At 41.9% G+C, this 20,713-nt stretch overlaps 1 protein-coding gene across 7 annotated transcripts in view; it reads left to right on the forward strand.

Moving 5' to 3' along the window:
• Positions 1 to 9,307, forward strand: part of SCML2 (Scm polycomb group protein like 2) — a 78,368-nt gene extending 69,061 nt beyond the window's left edge. For 5 of the 7 annotated variants that reach the window (XM_072852675.1, XM_072852666.1, XM_072852691.1 and 2 more), the window contains 3 exons: positions 4,206 to 4,487; positions 5,195 to 5,358; positions 6,892 to 9,307. In XM_072852675.1, the coding sequence (XP_072708776.1) occupies positions 4,206 to 4,487; positions 5,195 to 5,358; positions 6,892 to 7,017 (572 nt within the window). In that variant the 3' untranslated portion in view covers positions 7,018 to 9,307. The remainder of the gene's footprint in view (positions 1 to 4,205; positions 4,488 to 5,194; positions 5,359 to 6,891) is intronic. The other 2 variants (XM_072852683.1, XM_072852700.1) reach the window with 2 other exon arrangements.
• Positions 9,308 to 20,713: the final 11,406 nt, after the last annotated feature.

Consider the following 20,713-nt stretch of genomic DNA (forward strand, 5'->3'; position numbering starts at 1 on the left):
ACTTATGAAAATGTGGGGCTTTTTACTCTGCATTTGCTACTTAACTGGTTAAGCCATGGTAACTTGTTGATGTTGACTCGTCCTGTCTGATACATACTTTTCTCTTGCTGCAAGATATTTGCACAGCATTTCCAAAGACTTTTTTGAAATATGACAGAGATTAGTTATTTCTTCCTTCATGTTTTATTTTTTCTTCTTTTTGGGGATCCTGGGGTCATTTGGTGTCTATTAGCATCAGTGGGGGCAGAATGATCTCTTTTTCTGTGCAGATTAAAAAGTCATAGGACTACAGTTAATTTGATATCCTTTTCTGCTTTAAAATGTTCAAAATGATAGCTTATTTAGAATGATACATCTTATTATTTTATATATGTATGTAGCATACTCATTTCTTTCTATAACAGCAGCAGAGAATATAGTTCTGCATTGATTATTGATTTCCTGTGTCTTTCCAAAAGAAGTACTGGCTTAATTTCACAGATATATTGTAGACCTAAGTCGGATATTTCTGGTAGGTAACTTAATAAGTGTAGAGCACTTAATTATACTCAAATTAAGTTGTTTCAGTTGGAGCAAAACAAATGTTTTAGTAGATCTGCATTATCTTGTAAGAAATCTTCCTCAAAGGAAACATGCATGCACATATTGCTTTTTAATCCTTGTTTGCTAATGGATCCCTTTTACAGATGAAGTCAGTGTAGTCCTTAAAATACATTTTAAGATCAATAGTTCATTATAAAGTGCAGTTACTTGGATAAAAAAAGAATTAAAATAAGTGTTTTGCCATGGCTTTAGAGGTTTGAATTTGTACTCTGTGCATTTCAAGAGGCAAAGTGTTCTCTAGTGTTGTGTGTTTCCCATTAGGGCAATGTCCTCTGCTGAAAATCTGGAGGTAATTTTATAGCGGTCAGTCATGGGTTGGTTAGCAAGAAAGATCTGCCCCCAAAAAGTTCTGGTTCCATTGAGACATAGTTGTCTTGAAATAGTTGTTTTGAAATATCATTTGAAAGCAAAATGGAATAATTGTGGAAAAGGGTCTTTCAAACAGCTCATTTTCCTTCTGATCTGCTCAGGGATGTTTTGCAGATTTTGCTGTCTTTACTGCTCACTAACAGTTTCTTCTTAAAGTTATGAAAGATAAAGGGGGGGAGGAATAACTCAGTCTTCCTCCCCCTGAAAACAGAGTGTTCTTACTACTGTGGCCGATTACATCATTCCTGTTATGTATGAGGCAGAACAACTGGCTTCTAATTCCCAGAGGAGCTTCAAGAAAACAAAACGTGCGATTCCTGCTAAGGCCTTCAGTGTATAAACAGTCTGTCATCCTTACATTTGAAACATAAGGCCTTTTATTGGCCTTTTATTAATCTACCCAGAGATCAGGCATTCTGCAGTGGAACCTTCTGTCTCTTTCCATAACACTGTTATTCACAACTTCTCAAAATGTTGAGGTAGAAGTGTGTCATTTGCTCCATGGATTGCAAAGCTCCATTTGCTAGACGCCGATTTAGAATCAGCTGTCATACCAGTTGACCACTTTTTTGACAAGATTGCAGCTGCGTTTAGTTTGTAGAGACGCTAGATAGATGGAAAGGGAAGTGGATTGAACGCTATAGTCGCTGAACAGAAACACCTTCTCTAAAAGATGACAGCCTTGGGAAATATGCCAGCTTTTCCACCTTGTGTATGTGAATTGAGAATTTACAGTAAGATAAATTCAAATGCTGGTATCTTGGGGGAAAAAAGCAGAGTTGGTCTTTCTCAGCCCTATTTACTATCATTTACTTTAGGATATATAACATCAGAGAGAAATCTGGGATATAATTGGAATAAATACAGTTAAATTCTTTTGTAATATGGTAAATTTTAAAAGTCTTTGTGTCTTCAGAAATCTTGACAAGGATTACGTAAAGCAATTGTTTTTAAAAAACCCTATATTTGGGACCCCTGCTTGTTTACTATAACTACAAAAAGTTTTTTTTCTTAAGACATTACATGGAGTTGGCTGATATATGCTTAAATACTTTAGTTGAAACTTTCTGCTGGGGGAGTATTGTCTCTGTTATTTCATCCTACCTTTCAAGACTTCTGAAATCTGAATCTACAGGTTCAGTCAGTTAAACCTTAGGCTCCTTCGTATAGCTTTGCTGTAACGTTAAAGTATCACCTCTGCCTTTTGATCTTGGACTGAGATTTCTGTTAGTGGTTTCATTCCTCTACAGTTCTAATTTTCCCTTGGTTGGCTACCCTTTAATTTGATAGTGTGTATCATTGACTACATCTCTTAAAGTCTCTCTGAAATTCTATAGAATGATGGCTTTTGTTTTTCATTTTGGTAAGTTGCTGCAACTACTTAAAGCTGACAAATATAAAGAAGTTAGTTTTCTTGTTTGTTTTCTTTGAAAACCTCAGTGGCTGCGTCTTTGATTTTGTGATTCAAATCTAACAAACTAGAAAGTTTTGCAGTGGTGGTTTTGAGGGTTGTATATGTGAAAGAGAAGGGCTCGTGTCCATAAAAGCTGCTTTATTCCACGACTGTCAAGTTTAGTAAAAGATGTTACATCGCCTTGGAGATCTTGCCTTACTGAATTTGCTGAGTAGGGAGCTGGCTCTCTGAGTGCCTTTGTTCCCTTTCAGGATTATGCTGTCTGAAGACCAAACTACGCTTAACAGTTCTTCGCTGCACTCTACTTTTAAACAGGTTTCAGCAGAGAACCTAGGACCTCTTGAAGCGAGTTGAAAACATGCTTGAGAAGCTCACTGGGTTTTTTAGGAAAATACTCTTCCTTTAGTTTTAATTGGGTATTTGCCCAAGAAATTCTTGAAAGTTGTCATATAAGAAGGGGAGTAAAAAGCTTATTTCAGGAACTTGTTTTGCAGAACATACCAGTTCTTATCCCAAAGAATATGCTGCTTCACTACCATATGTTTTATAACTTCACTAGAGTAATTTTCAAGACAGTACTGTGGGGTTTACACTTCTGTGAACCTGTTAGCTATATTTTCCAGCTCTTAACTCTCCTGCCAAAGCAGCATTTGTTTCATACAGATTTGTACATCATGCTTCCCACTTCTTTCTTGGTCTAGATACTGGCCTGATGCAAACAGAGAAGAATACATATGATTGCTAGAGAATGGAGTGGTGTTCTCATTGATTTGGGTTTTTTTCCCCTCACATAGCATGTTTCTTCCAATCCGACCTGAATTTGGTAGACTGAGAGTGGAATTTTCAGTAATCAAGCAAACCTGGCTTCTGTCTTACAGCACAGGGAAAGGGACCCGCTGAACTCTGCTCATCTGGCTTAGAAACAGTATTGACAGGCTCTAAAAATTCACGAGTCTTCTAAGCGGGTGTTGTTTACATTTTGCAGGGTAGAAATTAGCTGATAAGTGATAAGAACTAAAAAGAGGAATGTTGCTGTACTCCCCTCCTGAGACCTGATTTTTTTTTTCTTAACTTGCTTACATGTATCTTTAGCCTTACAGAGTCTGTGCTCATAGACCCTGCCCTGTGCAAAGAACTAACCGTATGTAGATACAGTATTGTGGCCAAAACGTGTTAAGTTAATGTGCCATACCTGGCATTCACAGCCTTCTTTGGCTTTGCCTGTAACCTGTTCAATTTTTAATGACAGCCTCTGTGTCTGAACGTATCGGGATCTAGAGGTGATAATTGTCCACTTGTTTTGTTTATGAAGTTAGTGACTCCCTCTGCTGTTTAGAACAAATTAAACAATTGTTAGTTAACATGAGAGTTTATATTAAAAATTTCTTGCAAGATAAACGTAATACACTCTTAATGTTTAGCTTTTTGAGAATATCTTTAAAAAAAGATAATGAAAATGCTTGACTAAGATTGCTTCATGTATCAGTATTAAAGTCAGACAATTTTACCCCAAAAAATTTTCTCTGTCACTTCCCAGTTCATAGTGTTTAACAAATACAACTGAAATGATGTATGGGAGGACTGTCTCAAACTTGATATATTAAATCTTTTGCTACAAAAAATGTTTTAAACATACAGTAAGAGCCCAATGATTACTTGAGGAAAAGGGGCAAACGTTCAGCAGCAGTGATTGCCTCGCAGGAGATTTGCTAACAGGTTTACAATCTGTCAGTATCTTCAAGAGAACATAGCAAGGAGTTAAATAACAAATGTATAATATCCATCACTGTGAACATACTGATATTTGCTTTTTGTGTAGCAGAAACATTACCTATAGAAGAAAACGGCACTTCCAAAGAACACCGATTTTCTGAGGACTCTATGGATTCTGCACTTAGTTCTGTAAATCCTTCAAGCCCGACCCGTCGAAATTCCACGGAATATCGTACTTCAGGGAGTGCAGCATATTACAGAAATTCCCTTCAGCCAGTGACTGCTACGTCAAATTCGGCCCCAGTCCTGCGCAGGCTGTCCTTGAGCTCTGCTGGGAGCAGTGGTTACTATGAAGTTAGTAGGAATCGAATACAGAGGCGGATTGAAGGTATGCTATATAACTAAACTTTCCAAAGTATACAACTGCTTTTATTAACGTACAAAGTCCGAGAGTTATGAATAAAGAAGTTCTTTGCCATAGAAAAGCTTGCATATGGACTGAAATGTTGTGCTGTTGCCAAGAATGTCAGGCTTGCTAACGTAACTGCAAAGGCAGAACTTAAGCCTGTTAGAACTAATACTGCAGTGCAAGCTGGGGGAGTGTCTTACCTGTTGCCCTTCCTCTCACTGCTGTTATGGACCCTGCAGCAGGCCAAACCAAGGAGGGCTAGTTATATGCAGCTCACTTCCTGAGCATCTTATCAACTATTACTGTGTTGCTGAAATATAGGGATAGGGTTTCCTCCTGTCCCTCCCTCTGTCTGCACAGCTTAACTTGCCTTTGCCACATTCCCAATTAATGGCATCTTGGGACCCAGGAGCCAAGTACAAGCCGAACTAATCCCTCTAGGTATGTCACAGTGCTAATGTTTATGCTGCTGTAAATATTTGCAGTTATATAAGGCATTCAAAGACAAATGGAACAATTCAATACTATTGGGAGGAAAATAAAACATCTTTCATTTTAATATATTGCAAAGAATGAATAATAAAAGCCGCATGTTAATATTAAGGATGCCTTATGTAAAGTGAAATGTGTTATCCCTGTATAGACTAGTAATACTTCTTCCTTTCACAATATTTTTATACTAAAAGCTGCAAGTTCCACAACTGGACCGGATCTGAATTTACTAAAAAGGGAGCCTTCAAGAATATTGAATAAGGATCCTTCCACCTGGTCAATAGAGGAAGTAATGCATTTTGTGAAAGAAGCTGATCCACAGGCACTAGCTCCACATGCAGAACTCTTTAGGAGACATGTATGATGCATATCCATTCTGTTCTAGTAGATTGCGTGTCACGTTAATCTCTTAAAATACAGCTTTCATGTCTATCACTCTGTTTGCAGTTGAAGGTAGAATAGGCTCTACTTGTATATTAGAGGAAGGCTGAAAATTATTTTTCCACCTGAAACTCCTCCTGCAGTATATTTTTTCTCTGTGTTCCAGTTGTCTTAGACTAAAGTAAATACCCACTGCTTTCCAGCTTATATGGAATAACACCAATACTGGAAGTATCCAAGTTCTAATGGCCAACATCCATGGTACCCCCATCATCCCTGGTACCTCTAGAGAAGATGGCATTCTTGTGTACAGGATGGGGCATTTGGCTTACATAGATGACACCTCTCTTTTGGAGACTGGTTATCCCGAATTAGAGATGCTGTTATGCCTCATTAGCTTTACGCTTGGTCTTTAATAACTGAAATTCAGATAATCAGTTGAAATGCTGAATTCATCTGTTTTGAAAAACAATATGTAGGTTTTCATAAGATCTAACTAGATGTTGTATTTAGAGAGAGAAACTGTGTCAGTTTCTCTGTGCTGTTTTTGGTCTCCCCTCTTCCTTCTCACTGTGCTTTTCTATGGCAGGTTGCCCAGCAAAGAGCTGCTTTCTTATTTCATTATATATATGGCCCTCCAAAAAGAGGTTGGCTTTCTCTTTAGTAGTGTTTCACCCTTATTCTGCACCAGCTCCTACTAACAGTTAAATCTCAGAGTCAGCTGGATTGGAAGGAGAACTCAAAATAACTTTTAACGGAGCTTCCTGTCTTATGTTTTATTCTTAGTTGTATAACAAGACTAGATGTCACTTGTTTTGTCAGGCTTATGTTTTAAAAAAAATAAGACAGAGTGGTTTTCTTTATGGTGTTTTAAGGAACTAATTGCCTGTCTACGGTATGTAATGCCACTAAGAGCTTAGGACTGTCACATTTCAGCAGCTTCTCAACTAGGCAGTTGAAATCTGACTAAGTTGTCCTTGGTCTTGATCCTAACAATCTGTCTGGTTTAACCTGGACATAGATCTGTCTTATTTCACAGATTTAGATGGTCTGTAACCCCTTCCTCCGTGTGACTGTTTGCATGTGCATGCCAGAATCCTCCCACAGCTGTGTTCAAGGTTCAGTGCAAGGCCTCAGTGCTTGGATCATTTAATCTCTAACTGCACAGACCTTCCTTTGCAGCTTCTTTTTTTTTTTTTTTTTTTTTTCCCCTTGACCCATTCACTATTTTTCCCAGCTGGTATCTAATTTTGAGGGCTGTTCAGTCAGTTTCTTTTACTTACTATAGTTTTCTTTAGCATCTTAAATACCTTAATCATACATTAAAAAATACTAAAAGAAATTCAATTTCAGTGGCCATCTGTAAATATCAAATTATACTGTTACTGTTTTATATGTAGCAGATAAATTTTCACTACAGTATAAACAGATATAATGTACTTTTCCAGTTTTACCATGCAGCTTGTTAAAGTAGTTGTATGTTGTTGTGTTTATTCTCTTTCTTCTGCAGGAAATTGATGGGAAGGCACTACTCTTACTGAGGAGTGATATGATAATGAAATATATGGGACTGAAGCTGGGGCCTGCCCTAAAGTTGTGCTACCACATTGAAAGACTTAAACAAGGAAAGTACTAACCAGTGAGGATGCCACAAATACGTGTGTTCGTATCACACTAAGCTCTCAGGTTCACAGCCATCGCCTTTATTTGAAACTATTTTGCTGATGTAAATCACCTTTATTTTTTGAAATTGCTCTCAAAATGTAAAGAAGACATTCAGGATAAAGAGGGGGGAAAAAATCTGTATTACATTCTAGTATTTTGCAAACTATTTCAGAAAGTTTGCAGGGAAGAACAGTTGATCATACTGGGGGCGGGCAGGTCAGGTAATGGTGCTCTCCGAATCCTGAAAAGTGCGCTTCCTGTTACAGACTTCAGCCAACGTGTTAATTTTCAGAACCAAAACAGCTGAATCCCAAAGGAAAATAAAAAACAAACCAGCATCAGGTGTTAATAATTTTTACAGGGGTGGCTGTAAACTTTTATATTGCAAGAAAAATTTAAAATAGAAGATCTCATCTTTGTAGTGAATACATTGACTGGTCCTCCAGCAGAGTAATACTCTAGTATATTATTGTAGATTATTCTTCCTAGATTTCTACAAAGGGAATAGCCATATGAATTGGTTATGGAGGATGGAGGTGTGGGGAGGGAAGGGTTATGGAGGAGAGGGCTTAATACAAATATAAGCTTTTATAAAGTGTGATTATCAGTCCTTTAGTAAGTTATGAGGACAAATGTACGGTATATTGTCAATTTATGCAGGCAATAAATATTTCTGTTTCATGGAAGGGCATACTGGCTGTATAAACAGCCATTTCTGGGACAGACTGATTTAACTGGAACAACGCATCCACATTTTAAATGTTCCATCTTTTTGCTATATTTGGCATGGATATGTGTGTTCATGCTTTTTATATATACACGTGTATGTGTCGGGGAAATACATACTATATATATATCAAAAATATACATACACACTGTACATATGTATTCAGTTTTTTAACATGTACTTTGCACTGTGCCAGAGAGAACTGTACAATTTCTTGTTGTTTTTTTACCAGTGAATTTAGTTGTGTACTACTTTCATATTCATTAGCACCTGTTTAATTTGTTGTCCATTCTTGGAGTCAGAAGGTGACAAACAATCAAAGAGTGGGTTTATTCATACAGGCAAGATCCTTGTACTATGCAATACTCTTGGTTATTCATCCCTTAACTCTGAGCCATATATTCTGGTATATTTCTGGAAAGACACATTTGGTTCTGATGTTTTGGGCTTTTATTTCCTATAAGGAAGTGCTACTATGTAACCAATAAGCCTTTTTTGGGTAAAATTGGTGCTGTTTGTATAAGCTGCAAGAATGAGTAGTGATAATAAAGCAGTTTGTTGTCACTGCCAATTGTAATATACATCAGGGACAAGAAAATATACTTTCTGTGTAGGAAACTGAATGTACTGTATGTAATAGCGCAAGTGATAAAAACTATTTGCTAGGGAAGGTGTAGTCCTAAAACGGTAGTTTTATTATATTTCTTACTGCCTTTTTATATGAAAGCATATAGTATAAATGTATTTTTTACAAATTCCTTTTCTAAAAATGCCTTGCTTTACCAATAGTCTGATACTCCTCAGGTTTCAGCAGAGATACTGCTGCAAAATAATAAATTTTGTGGCTCACAAGTGTCCAAGTATTTTGTTCGTTTAAGTGACTGCAATGCAATTTTAATTTAGCAAGTCATTTCGACTTTGAGAATTGTTTTTATTATTACATCATTAGACATTTGACACTAAAGGTTATCTATATTGATTTGTTTTGCATATCTTTTGTGGTGCATGTATGCTTAGATGAATAATACAAGCATGCTCTTTATAGTAAGAAAAGGTCAGAACATCGATTGGAGAAAAAATATTTTCTCTTTGTGTTAGGAAAATACTGACTTGATTGTTGGTGTAACCATATGAAAGTTAGTTATCTATCGAGGAAAACATCATGCCCTACATGTTCAGTATATTATTATACTTTACTTCTTCCATGCTTTGTTATGCTGAATTTCAGAGTTCTTTAGTGTAAAAAGATCTCGTACGATTTAAGTGGAAGTAATTGACTGGAAACAGTTTTCATTTTTTACGTTGCCAATGGCATAAGAAAAACAAAGTCGTTTAAATTTTCTGTTTGGCCTTTATGGAATGACATTTTTGTACATGGCACTATTATGGGTATAAATATTTGTTCAAGGCTTTCTGTGCACCCGTGTGCACAGGGATTACTGTGATGTTGCAGTACCAGAATTTCACCGTGTGCTATAGCGTGAAATTCAAGCGTTCAAAGTGTTGTAGCAGAATATATTTTTTTATTCTTTATTTTCAATGGGATGTTCTTATCTATCAACAAAAATAAAATAGTTTGTTCATTGTTGTAACTGTCCATTCTGTTTGACGTTGCGTATATGTGTGAGCACTGTTTGCGTAGGCCAGGGTAGCTATCTTATCTGGCGTTTGGCAGTTCTTGACAGTTCATGTAAACATCTGATGTAAGGAAGTCTTAATTAAAAGGGTAAAACCATTCCAACATTGTTTATCTGAAGCAATTAGTGTTTGAACTTGGGTTGGTCTATGCTTTCAAAATAACAACTTAGAAGTATGCAAAACTAAAGAGTTGAATATATAGCATTTTGCCACTTACAGCTTACAGAATTCTCATATAATCACTGAGGGGAAGAGATTGCTAAAAACTATTTGTCCTGTGTTCAGATGAAGACCTGAAGTATTTTAAATCAAAGCAGTTAATGGTGATAGGTTTGAACTGCATATACTTCATGCTTTCTTATTTCTATGATACAGAAGTCTGTTGTTCTGGTGGCTGTTCGCAGTGATTAGCCTGCGCTTGAGAAGTAACTTAAATTGGGTTAATGGTAACCTAAATCCTTCGCAGGCAAATTATGGAACTTGGAAGTTGGTAGTAACAATAGTCCAGAGGCATTTTTCATCTGATCTCTCTCAAAAGATACTCAATATCTTTTTGGTGCATATTTGATACAGAAGACAACATGATGTATTCTCTTTGTTTCTCTGAGTTGCTTTTCTGTCAACAGGGATCCATCTGCTTATCTGGTTCAGTATCTTTCAGTCATCTTGCAAGATAGTGCCATAACTCCTCAGTACATCGTAAGATCTCTTCTGTTTGAAATGAAAATGCTACTGCCTGGGAGGACTAGCAGCTCTCACAATTCTTGTTGCAGAGGACCTATGCAATATTGAAATTGAAGAGTGCTGCATGGCAGGGTGATTGCATGTTGCAGTTGACATGACGGCACTTCTGACAAGTTTGTTGTGGCTGTATACATATCATAAGACTTTTTCAGGAATGATAGTGAAAGACAGCAACATCATGTTATAAATGTTGGCTCAAAGGATGGAGCATCTTCCCCTTTTTTGTTGCTTTTAGTAAGGCACAGCACTTTTTACTTCAGGTGGTAGACATAGGGGCAAAGATGTTCACCTGAATACTCATGGTATTTGTAGAAACTCTTCTTCCTTTCCAGTCACTCAGGGATATAAATTGCTCAAAAGCAATGTTAACCTTCTGTGTAACTCTGATGACAGTTTTATGTGAGTCTGTGGATGTGATTGTGTATGCCCTGAACGTAATACAGAAATTCTACATTTGAGTATGTCAGGTATTCCTGCAGGAGAAAAATGAAGGCCCGAGTAAGGATGACTAAAATCTTGAAGTTTGAACCTGCTCAGATGAAACACCATGGTTCTTTGTGCTTGTCTTTCCTTTAATTGGAGGTGAAATTCAGAGAATTGAAACATGGGTGCACTGTTTAATTAATAGTTTATCTTCCTGCTTAACTCAAAGGGCTCCAGTCACCTTTTCCTATTCATGTATTATTCCAGTGGGCCAACTTGGGATCATGTTTTCATTTAAACGTGAGTAACTAATGAAAGTCTATTCATATGTATGCATATGTGAATCTATAACGTACATAATTTTTAATTTAAATGGCTTGACATCCATAACTAAGGAGTCAGAACACTCTGTGTCCAGCCAACTTGAAGCAGAGGCTGGTAGTCACCATTTTAAGATAATTTGTGTTAGAGCATTTATCTATTCTGTTTCCAGTTTCAGCTGACTGGGTTTTTTCTGTTCTGCGTTATCAAAGATTATCTTAAGTCTGCTTGGTGTTTTTGTCTAGACCACTTAGAGAACCATGCATAAAAGTTTCCTATACCAGTTACTCTGAAACTATAAGTTTTAAAAACTTTTTCTGTAATAGACTTAGAATAGTAACTGGAAGTAACAAGTGTATAGAAAGCTGTATAGAAAGCAATGCTACAGGGAAAACTAAAAATACTTCTCAGCATAGACGTGAGGGTTTTCAAATTAAATATAGCAGGTTATGTATCTACAGCTTTTTGTGTTTCTAGGTTTGTCTTGTATCTGCCCCATTCTCACTAAGAGTTGAGTAGTGTGTCACAGAATAGAGAACTAGTTGAGGTTGAAAGTATCTGCAGAAGTATCTGTTTAAGTCAGCTTTCTCCTGATGCTGCTGGTAGCATGCAGATGTCTCCTCCCGGAGCGTGACATAATCCCTTGGGATGGGGACATTGGCAGCTGCAGCAGTGTGGTGGGACTGGTGTGTCGGGGACCCAGCAGTCACGCCCCTACCCTGAGCACCTGCGGTGGGGAGGTGCTGCCTGCGTGGCCCTGGGCAAAAATCTCCTCACCGGCAGCTCCCCAAAAGCCAAACTGTAGGGCTGCTCGCTCCTGGGAAAGTCCTGCCGCACTCCCCTCCGCGCCTCTCAGCCCCATCGTGCACCTCTGCTTGCTCAGAATCACAGATGGGTTGAGGTGGGAAGGCACCTCTGGAGGTCATCTGGTCCAAGCCCCCTGCTCAAGCAGGGCCACCTGGACCATGCCAGTTTCCAGTTGCCCAGGACCATGTCCTGATGGCTTTTGAGTATCTCCAAGAAGGGAGTCTCCACAACCTCCCTGGGCAGCCTGTGCCAGGGTTCGGTCACCCTCACAGTGAAAAAATATTTCCTGAAGTTCAGAGGGAACCTCCTATGTTTCAGTGTGTGCCCATCGCCTCTGGTCCTGCCACCGCACAGAGCCCAGCTCCGTCCTCTTTGCACCCTCCCCTCGGGTATTTCTATACATTGTTGAGATCCCCCTTGAGCCTTCTCATCTCTGGGCTGAACAGTCCCAGCTCTCTCAGCCTTTCCTCACAGGAGAGGTGCTCCCATCCCTTCATCATCTTTGTGGCCCTTTGCTGGACTCTCTCCAGTATGTTGTGCCTCTCTTGTACTGGGGAGCCCAGAGCTGGACCCAGCACTCCAGGTGTGGCCTCACCACTGCTGAGGAGAGGAGAAGGATCACTTCCCTTGGCCTGCTGGCAACATCCTCCTAATGCACCCCAGGGCACCATTAGGCTTTTTTGTGGCAAGGGCATATTGCTGGCTCATGGTCAACTTGGTGTCCACCAGGACATCCCAGGTCCTTTTCTGCCAAGCTGCTTTCCAGCTGGGCAGCCCCCAGCACACACTGGTGACTGGAGTTGTCCCCAGGTGCAGGACTTTGCACCTCCTCTTGCGCAACTTCATGAGGTTCCTCTGCGCCCATTTCTCTCACCTGCCGAGGTTGCTCTGGATGGCAGCATGACCCTCTGATGATTCAGCCGCTCCTGCTGGTCATAAGCAAACTTGCTGAGGGTACACTCTGCCCCATCATCCAGATCATTAATGAAGATATTAAACAGGACTGGGCCCAGTGTTGACCCCTGGCATACACCACTGGTCTCCAACTAGACTTTGTGCCACGGATCATCATCCTCTGGGCACAGCCATTCAGCCCATTTCCTATGGACTTCACTGTCTGCTCATCCGGCCCGTACATCAACAGCTTGTCTGTGATGATCTTATGGGAGACAGTGTCAAAGGCCTTCCTCAAGTCCAGGTAGACAATATCCACTGCTCTCCCCTCATGTACCAGGCCAGTCATTTCATCATGGAAGTTCATCAAGTTGGTCAAGCATGACTTCCTCTTGGTGAAGCCATGCTGACTATTCCTGTTGATCATCTTGTTCATGTGCCTGAAAATGGTTTCCAGCATGAGCTGCTCCATCACCTTCCCAGGGACTGAGGGAGGGACTGACCAGCTTGTAGTTCCCTGGGTCCTCCTCCTTGCCCTTCTTCAAGATAGGAGTGATGTCTGCTTTCCTCCAGTCTTCAGGCACTTCTCCCATTCACCATGATCGATCAAAAATTATGGAGAGTGGCCTCGCAATGTCATTTGCCAGCTCCCTCAGCACTCATGGGTGCATCTGATCAGGCCCCTTAGACTTATGTATGTCCAGTTTGCTTAAGCATTCCCTGACCTGATCCTTTTCCACCAAGGGTCCATCTTTCTTGCTCCAGCCTTTCCCCCTGGTCTCTGGGATTCCTGAAAGCCAGTCTTGCTAGTAAAGGCTGAGGCAAAGCAGACATTCAGTAGTTCAGCCTTTTCCACGTCCTGTGTCGTGAGGTCCCCCATCTCGTTCAGCAGTGGGCCCACATTTTCCCCAGTCTTCCTTTTGTTGCCTGTAGAGCATAGCCTATTTTAATGCAGTATCACGTTACTAAACACATTTTTAAAGTGGATAGCTGTATTTTTTCTTTGGCTGGCTAGTTACATGATAGAGTAAAATGAGCATTTAATTCTGACATTAGATGCGTGAACCTTTTCTAAAAGTTACAGGCATCTTCATCTTTCTGCTGCTGTTTCTGCCAAGTTGAAGCTACGTACAGTTAGGCTGGCTTGGTTTAAAGAAAAAAAAGGGGGGGGGGGAAGGCCTCCTCGAGATCAATTTCAAAGGTCATATATTCCTCCTCTCTTTTTGTTACACGTAAAACTATTGGAGTGAGTAAAAGTGCTTGTTTGGAAGTGCATAAGAGTGATGCAGGCAGAGACAGAAGCTGATTTCACATCCATTTCTGTGGTGAAATGGTTGCTGCTTTTTTCTCCAGCCTCAATTATAATCTTTTGCTCTGTAAAGGTTACTAACTAGCCCGTAATCCTGGGATCTTGTTCCCCAACTGTCAGTGCTCCTGTTGTTTCAAAGGTCATGTAGAGCCATTTTGAGACTTTATCTTCTTAAAATATGAACAGTCTGTTGTAAACTCACTGTGTTTTGAGTCTGCAACTGAGACATTTTATATCTTTTTAATTTTTTTTTTACACTGAGAACCTCACAGATTGTTGAGGTTTTTTTTAAAGTAGCAAAATACATATATTTTAAAACTTTCTCCTCTGACAGTTTGTCCTAAGTAAATTCTCACTACCGTGGCTGTGTAGATGATGGGAGTCCTATGCGTGCTTAAAATTGCCATTACAGTGGTCCAGTAGGCTTTTAAATCCCTCACTTACATGAATCACCCATCCCTGTCCTAGCAGATCATTTTGATTAGCTGTAATTTGTCCCATTTGAATCAGAATTAGCTTCCACCAGCTCCAGAATCTCCCAGTCCTGCTGTACAAGCTGAGGAGTCCTGCATGAGCTGCTTCTCCTCGTAGCTTTATGGACCACTGCTAGTTTTATTTCAGCTTTCATTATCTGCAGGGGAACTGTTTAGTGCTGATGGTGAAGGCTGCACACCTCTACTTCTTTTCTTTTTAAAATACTTGAAGACATTTTCATCCATAGAGATTCACTTTTCAGCCTCTGAAATCAAAGCCCTTCCAGGACAAACAGTACGAGCAAACAGATGCCAGCACAAGAGGAAAGGGAGATCGCATCCCATGTTGTGTGAACAGACCAATGCGAACAGATGTACAGCTTGAAGCTGGCAGAAACCCTCTCTGCCAATGGTTCCTTTCTGGTTATGACAGCTGGAAGGAAATGACTACACCACAAAACCACCATGATAATTGCCATTACCCTGCGTTGGCAGTCTCGGCGCTGAGGTCAAGAATTGGAAAGACAAAGACTCATCTACCTTCCCAGGTGGAAGCTGAGGCAATTGGCAAGGCACTGGGAAACTCTTAATGAATGGTGGAGCACCTTAGAAAGTCTGGTGTTCAAATGCAAGAGGCCATAATTTTACTGGATTTCTCCCTTTCTCATATTTAGGGTTTTTTGGTAGTTATGGAGGCACTCTGTTTCCCCAAGCAACTGTGCTGATGCTGTCCAGATCCCTAAGAGTGGGGTTTTCAAACAGGTCTGAACACTTCTTCCCTCAACTTCCATCTCTCCGAACCACTGCTGCCAAGCAGGTCTTCCTCTTACTGGAGACCCTCTATTTTGAGGGATGGATCTTTTCATGTGCTGCTTCTGCTTGTTTTGAAAAATAAGGAAAGGACTCTGCAGCTTGCTTGCTTGATCTCTGATGTATGTACTAACTGTTGCTACTGATTTCTCTCCTTGCCTGGGAATGCTGGTGGTACTCTGTTATGAACAGATGTCTCTCACCTGGGTGACGTTACTCAAGGTGTGGTCTACAAACTGCCTTTCTGTCTGTCATCTGTCTCTCTCTTTTTGTTCAGTCCCTGTGCTCACATGAACAAAATAGTGGGGAGGGAGAAATTAATAAACAAATGCTCAGTTTTAGTCTACCCTTGGTTTGTGCTTGTGCTTTAGGGGTGAGGTCCTAGATGGGTCATCATAATGTACTTGGGACACATTGCTTATTAGACTCAATGGGCAGTGGTGAGGGGTTGGGGGTATTTGTTGGTTTGTTGTGGGGGTTTTTTTTAAGTGAATGCTCTCAGCAGTTTGTTTATTTTCAAGGGACTGCTCAGCCAAAAGCAGCGTATTACTTTCATACATCTTTGCATTTACCATAGTGTATTAATTGTAAACTGTTTTTGCCTGGGTGGTGTTTGGCTACAGGAAATGAACAGGTTGGGGAAAGTTTAAATGTTTTGAAAGAAAACAGAAATGGAAGCCTGGGATGAGTGATAGGGTTTGCGTGCAATAAACATGGGAAGGAAAATATATGAAGAATGAAGTAATGGAAAACCAGAAAAGAGAAAACCAGGTGGATATGCTAACTTAAACTGTTTCAGATTTGGATGCACTGACTGTTGAGTCATAACTAGTGTCTTTGTTTGCATTGAGCTGGGATTTTAAAGAGGAAAGGTAGAGATGAACATTTTGAGCCACATCGGGGATTTTACCTTGTATTTTATAATGTATTTTGTAAAGTATTTTACCTTGAGATGGTATCATCTGAAAACATGGGCTGAGTCCTTGTAATTCCCTACCCAGTTCTTGGGGCATCCTCTCTCTGTCCTTAAATTGTTTCTTCCTAATTGAATGAGCTGCTGCTACCAACTCCTTCTTGCTGTGATTTCTTCTAAAGCCAGACCAATCAAAGAGCCAAAACCTAGGAATACAGGATTGGGTTTAATTTCATAGAACTTCATGTCTTTATATCATAGTTGTCTAGACTCTCTCTCATTGTAGTCCGTGGAGGTCTAGCTGACTGAGTTGAGAGTATGAGTGATCTGACCAGATGCCAACATCTGCTTTACAAATAAATCAATAGCTCTCTTGACTATTGGTTTTATTGACTAGATTTCCAGTATCTATTATGGGAGCCTGGATACCCATCTCGCTTAGCTTCAGTATGTGAGCTAATTCCCCACCTAAAGTGCTGTTTGTTGCAAGTAAGATGGAACAATCCCCTTACTTGAGTCCTTCCTTGAAAGACCTAGTTGGCGTTCAGAAGGAAATGGTGAGGTGCACATTGTACTAACCAAGAAATGCTGGCCAGGTCCCGTGGTCTACCACACAAGGGGTCTCACTTGAAGGTCCAGATGTCCAGAATATCTAGCCCAAAAAGCTATCCATGGAGAATATTTCTGCTCTCTTAGATCCTCGTTGTCCCACAGTTAGAGCGCTGTTGCGTATCTCTTCTTTAAAGTCATGAAAGGTGGACAGCCAGCATTTAAATACTCTGTTGATCTCTTTTAACCCTGCTCTGATGCCCCTGTACAGGAATACGGGTGGTGCTAGGCGAGTGTGGCATAGGCATCATCAGGCTTTAAGATTGAGTGTGGCAGCTTTGCGCTGTCATGGTTGAGCTGTGGAGGGTCTCTGAAGGGCAGGCAGGCGCTCTCTTATGCCGGACTGTGCTCTATGGACCAAGCTTTCAAGGTACTTATTTTGAAACATTTGTTTAAAGAACGAAAAATCCACTCAATGCCTTTATAACTGTGACTGCAGGTAGGGGTTTTTTCTCCTCAATAAACAAGAAATTACTCGTGTATCAGAAGCCTCAAAAATTAATAGCTTTCCATGCTTACTGATGGGACTTTTAGGGGTTTTCTTGCAGTACTAAAGCTCCAGAAAGAAGGACCTCCTTGTTTTGTGTCAGTGACACACCCTTGGTCTGCGAGATGCCAGACCGACGATAGGCAACGTTTTGTCGCAGTTCTTAAGGATGTGGTGGGAAGGATGATATTGAAACAATGCAGAAAATGCGACCGTTTCGAGACAGCTGTGGGCTAAGGAACATTAGTAATCCCAGGAGCAAGGGGGGCTGAGCACAGGCTGAGGCGGGGATGTGATGTGTCTGTTACCAGCGTTTCCCTGGAAGCATGCACTTCTTAACAGTGAAAACTAATATTTTACCTGGAAAGTAGTGCTCCCTTCCAGATATTTGATTAGACTGTGCCCTGCTGTTTGCTCTTTTCATTTTCCCCTCTTAGTTTGAAAGTATCCTAATAATTTCAGTACAAGGATATTATGCTATTATTCTAGGAGAGCTTGGGGTATATGGGCACAAAGCAGTGCTAAATATTTTAGCGATTAGTAATTTTTCTCCCCAAATATGAGGAAATGTTTCAGATGGTTCAACAACAGAGTGGATTTTCCTAGCAGGGCTGTGATACCAGGATTTTAACAACTGTGGAAAATATGTTTTCCGCACTAAAATTAGGGGATTTTCTTCTGTGTGTAGGACTGTCCCAGAGTACTCTGAATTGCAAACTTCAGTATTAAGAGTATGTGGTATAGTCTAAGAGTAATGCAACTTTAAATAAGAGGAGGGGGAAGCGCTGGGAAAAAAGTGAAAGGTGAGTGAAAAAGCAAATTGCACAAATTAACATCATTAATGTCGCGCTGGCAGGCTGGCTGCATTCGGGAAGGCAGGAACCAATCCCAGCCAGAGGAAAAAAAGGTTTTTGACTGAGCCCTTCAGCATGTTTTTATAAACTTGAGCACAAAAAGAAACAGAAACATCTGGCACCAGGATATTATGCAATGTTGTTTTATGCTATCTTCATTGTCTGAGATTCTTCATAAGGACTGTTAACGAGTCGCTTATTGCTGTCAGATCGCTGTCCTGAGTGTCCTGTGCAAGTGAAGGGGCACGGACTTCTCTCAATCGCTCCCTTCGGTGCTCGGTGGCCACTTCTGTGCCAGCCAGTTTCCCTGAAAGCTTTCGCACGCAAGAGGTGCGTGAAGCTGCTCCTTGAGCCCCTGTGGGTCAAACCTCTGCAGGGATGTGCAAGGTGGTGTAATTATCCCGGTGCTCTGAGGGGGCTGAGCAGAAAATGGGTAGAAGTGGTTAAAAAAAAGAAAAGTTGGCACTGATCGGGAGACGTATCGGCACATCGATTATACAGCAGATAGGAGCGGGGGTGGTAGGACAGCCACGTTACTTCAGGCCTGTGATACGCAGAAACGGGTGCCTTTGCTGTTCTCCTTCCCCTCCTGTTCCTGCCAGGCTGGGTTTGCTGCTGCTCTTCCCCGTCACCTGCTGTGCCAGGGCAGGAGCAGGAGGGCCGCACTGCCTTGCGTGCTCTGCGTGTGTGTGATTTGATCTACTGTCTCCCCGCGCCATGGCTTCTCAGCTGCCTTCAAGCCCAAGAAAGCGTTACCCTCCCAGCGCTCGGTGCTCACCGTCCTTCCCACTCTCGCTAAGCTGAGTGGCCCTGGAGCCTTGTCTTTGAAGCTGACACCTTCCTTGTCTCCGTCTGTCATCTGCTCGTGGCCAAGGGCCACAGCTTTGCTTCTCCCTTTTGTTCTCTGGCTGGCTGCTTGCTAACTTTAATAAAGGTGCGATGCTCACAGGTCTGGAGGTGGCTCTTATCTCAGCTTCCGCTGCCTGCTTTCATCTCCCTATTCTCCACCTTTTCCTTGCGCTTGTAATTGTCTGCTTCTTACCTGACTGCTTGTCTGTTCTCTCAGCCTAAAAACCACCCGGTCCAGGTAAGTTCTCTGCCAGAGAAGCTGCTCATTCTTCTTTTGGATTCATTTCTGTTGCTAACAGCTAACTCCATGTGCTGAAGCCTTAGCCGTGCACCCCTCGTCCTGGGGCTGTGCCTTGGGCAGCACAGGGGAAGGGGACCGGCTGCCCTGCGGGGGAAAGCTCCAGGCTGGTGCATCCAAGCTCTCCCACCCCTGAGGCTGCCGTGCACCGTGGCCTTCACCTGGGACGCGCAGCCCTGCTCCCCTCCTCGGATTCGGTGTCTGGCTTCCTGCGAAGCCCCTGCCTGACGGGGGGAAGAGAGCAGAGGGGAAGGAAACCCACCCCTGCAACCCTCTCCCCTCTCACCCCCCCAACAAAAGCCCCCACCCAAAGTCCAAGTCAAAGGAAGCTTGGAGCCAACAAGGGGTGCCCTTGAGGGTCTGCACTGCTCCCCTCTCTACCTTGCATATACCCATCATTGTAAAACATCTTCCTCCTACCATTACAGCTTAATGACTTTCCCTTCAGCTTCGCAAGAGGTATTAATGTCTCCATTAACAGCCACCAGAAATGGAAGCTCCATATATCACAAGTGCAGCTCTGCGTCCTTCTCCTCATACAGAAATTTCAGAAGCAGTTAAAATGTAGCCCTGTAGAAAATTAATGGCCCAATATACAAAATCTGTAATTGCTGCTAGAGGCGAGGAGGAGGTGGAAGTGCTCAATCTTGGTGTAATTAAGTACCTTGTTCTGTGGCCGCTTCTCCCCCGTGCCGACGGGATGTAGGACTCGTGCTTCACACACGAGGGATGGTGGGAGGCAAAGGTCCCTACTTAGTGTCATTTGCCCAACAGAGTTAAGCATCAGGAGAGGTGCCGGTGCGTGGCTCCTCTTCCCGCCGCACAGCCGTGAAGGCTGGGGTTGCATGAACGGATAGCAGGGGCGGGAGCGAGAGCTGCCCTATGCCTTCCCGGAAAGATGCTGTTCACAATATCCCCCCTGCCACTGCTTTAAGCAATGGAAAAGCCAGGCGGTGGGGCGGGTGAGCCCACTCTGCTCTGCCCGTCCATTTCCAGTGGGGTGGCTCCAGCCTGTGTTGCCTTGTGGCAACGGGGACGTTGGTGGCAACCAGCAGTGCCAGGGAGCTTGGCCCTTCTGGAGCCGGCCCCGTAAAGCTGGGGGAGCTGGTCCTGGGGGGGCAGAGGGGGACACTAGGATAGTTGGAGCCTGCTCTGGTTTTCCTCAGCCGTGTTTCAGAGAGGAGAGGTTGCAGTTACTCTTGTAATGGTCTGGGGGAAGACGCAGCCGTGTGGCTGCTGGTCTGGTCTGCCTTTATAACTGGTACCAGTTGGCTTTAAAGTGAATTAGTTGCCTGTAGGCATTGGGTGCTTTGACAGTGCTTGTATGGGTTTATAATGGCATAAAGCTGATTTAGCCTAATTTGTTGTCAGGGTTTCTGGTCTAAATTAAGTTAAAACAGACCGCTATGTGCAGAGCGGGCCAGGAGGTAGCCTGGGCATTGAAGTTAACCTGGGAGCACTATAGCTCCCGGTAAAGGCCTGTGAAGGAGAGGAGGGAAAACCTCGGCGCC

The sequence above is a fragment of the Ciconia boyciana genome, chromosome 1 (genome assembly GCF_034638445.1).
Source record: "Ciconia boyciana chromosome 1, ASM3463844v1, whole genome shotgun sequence".
In the NCBI taxonomy this organism is placed as follows: Eukaryota; Metazoa; Chordata; class Aves; order Ciconiiformes; family Ciconiidae; genus Ciconia; species Ciconia boyciana.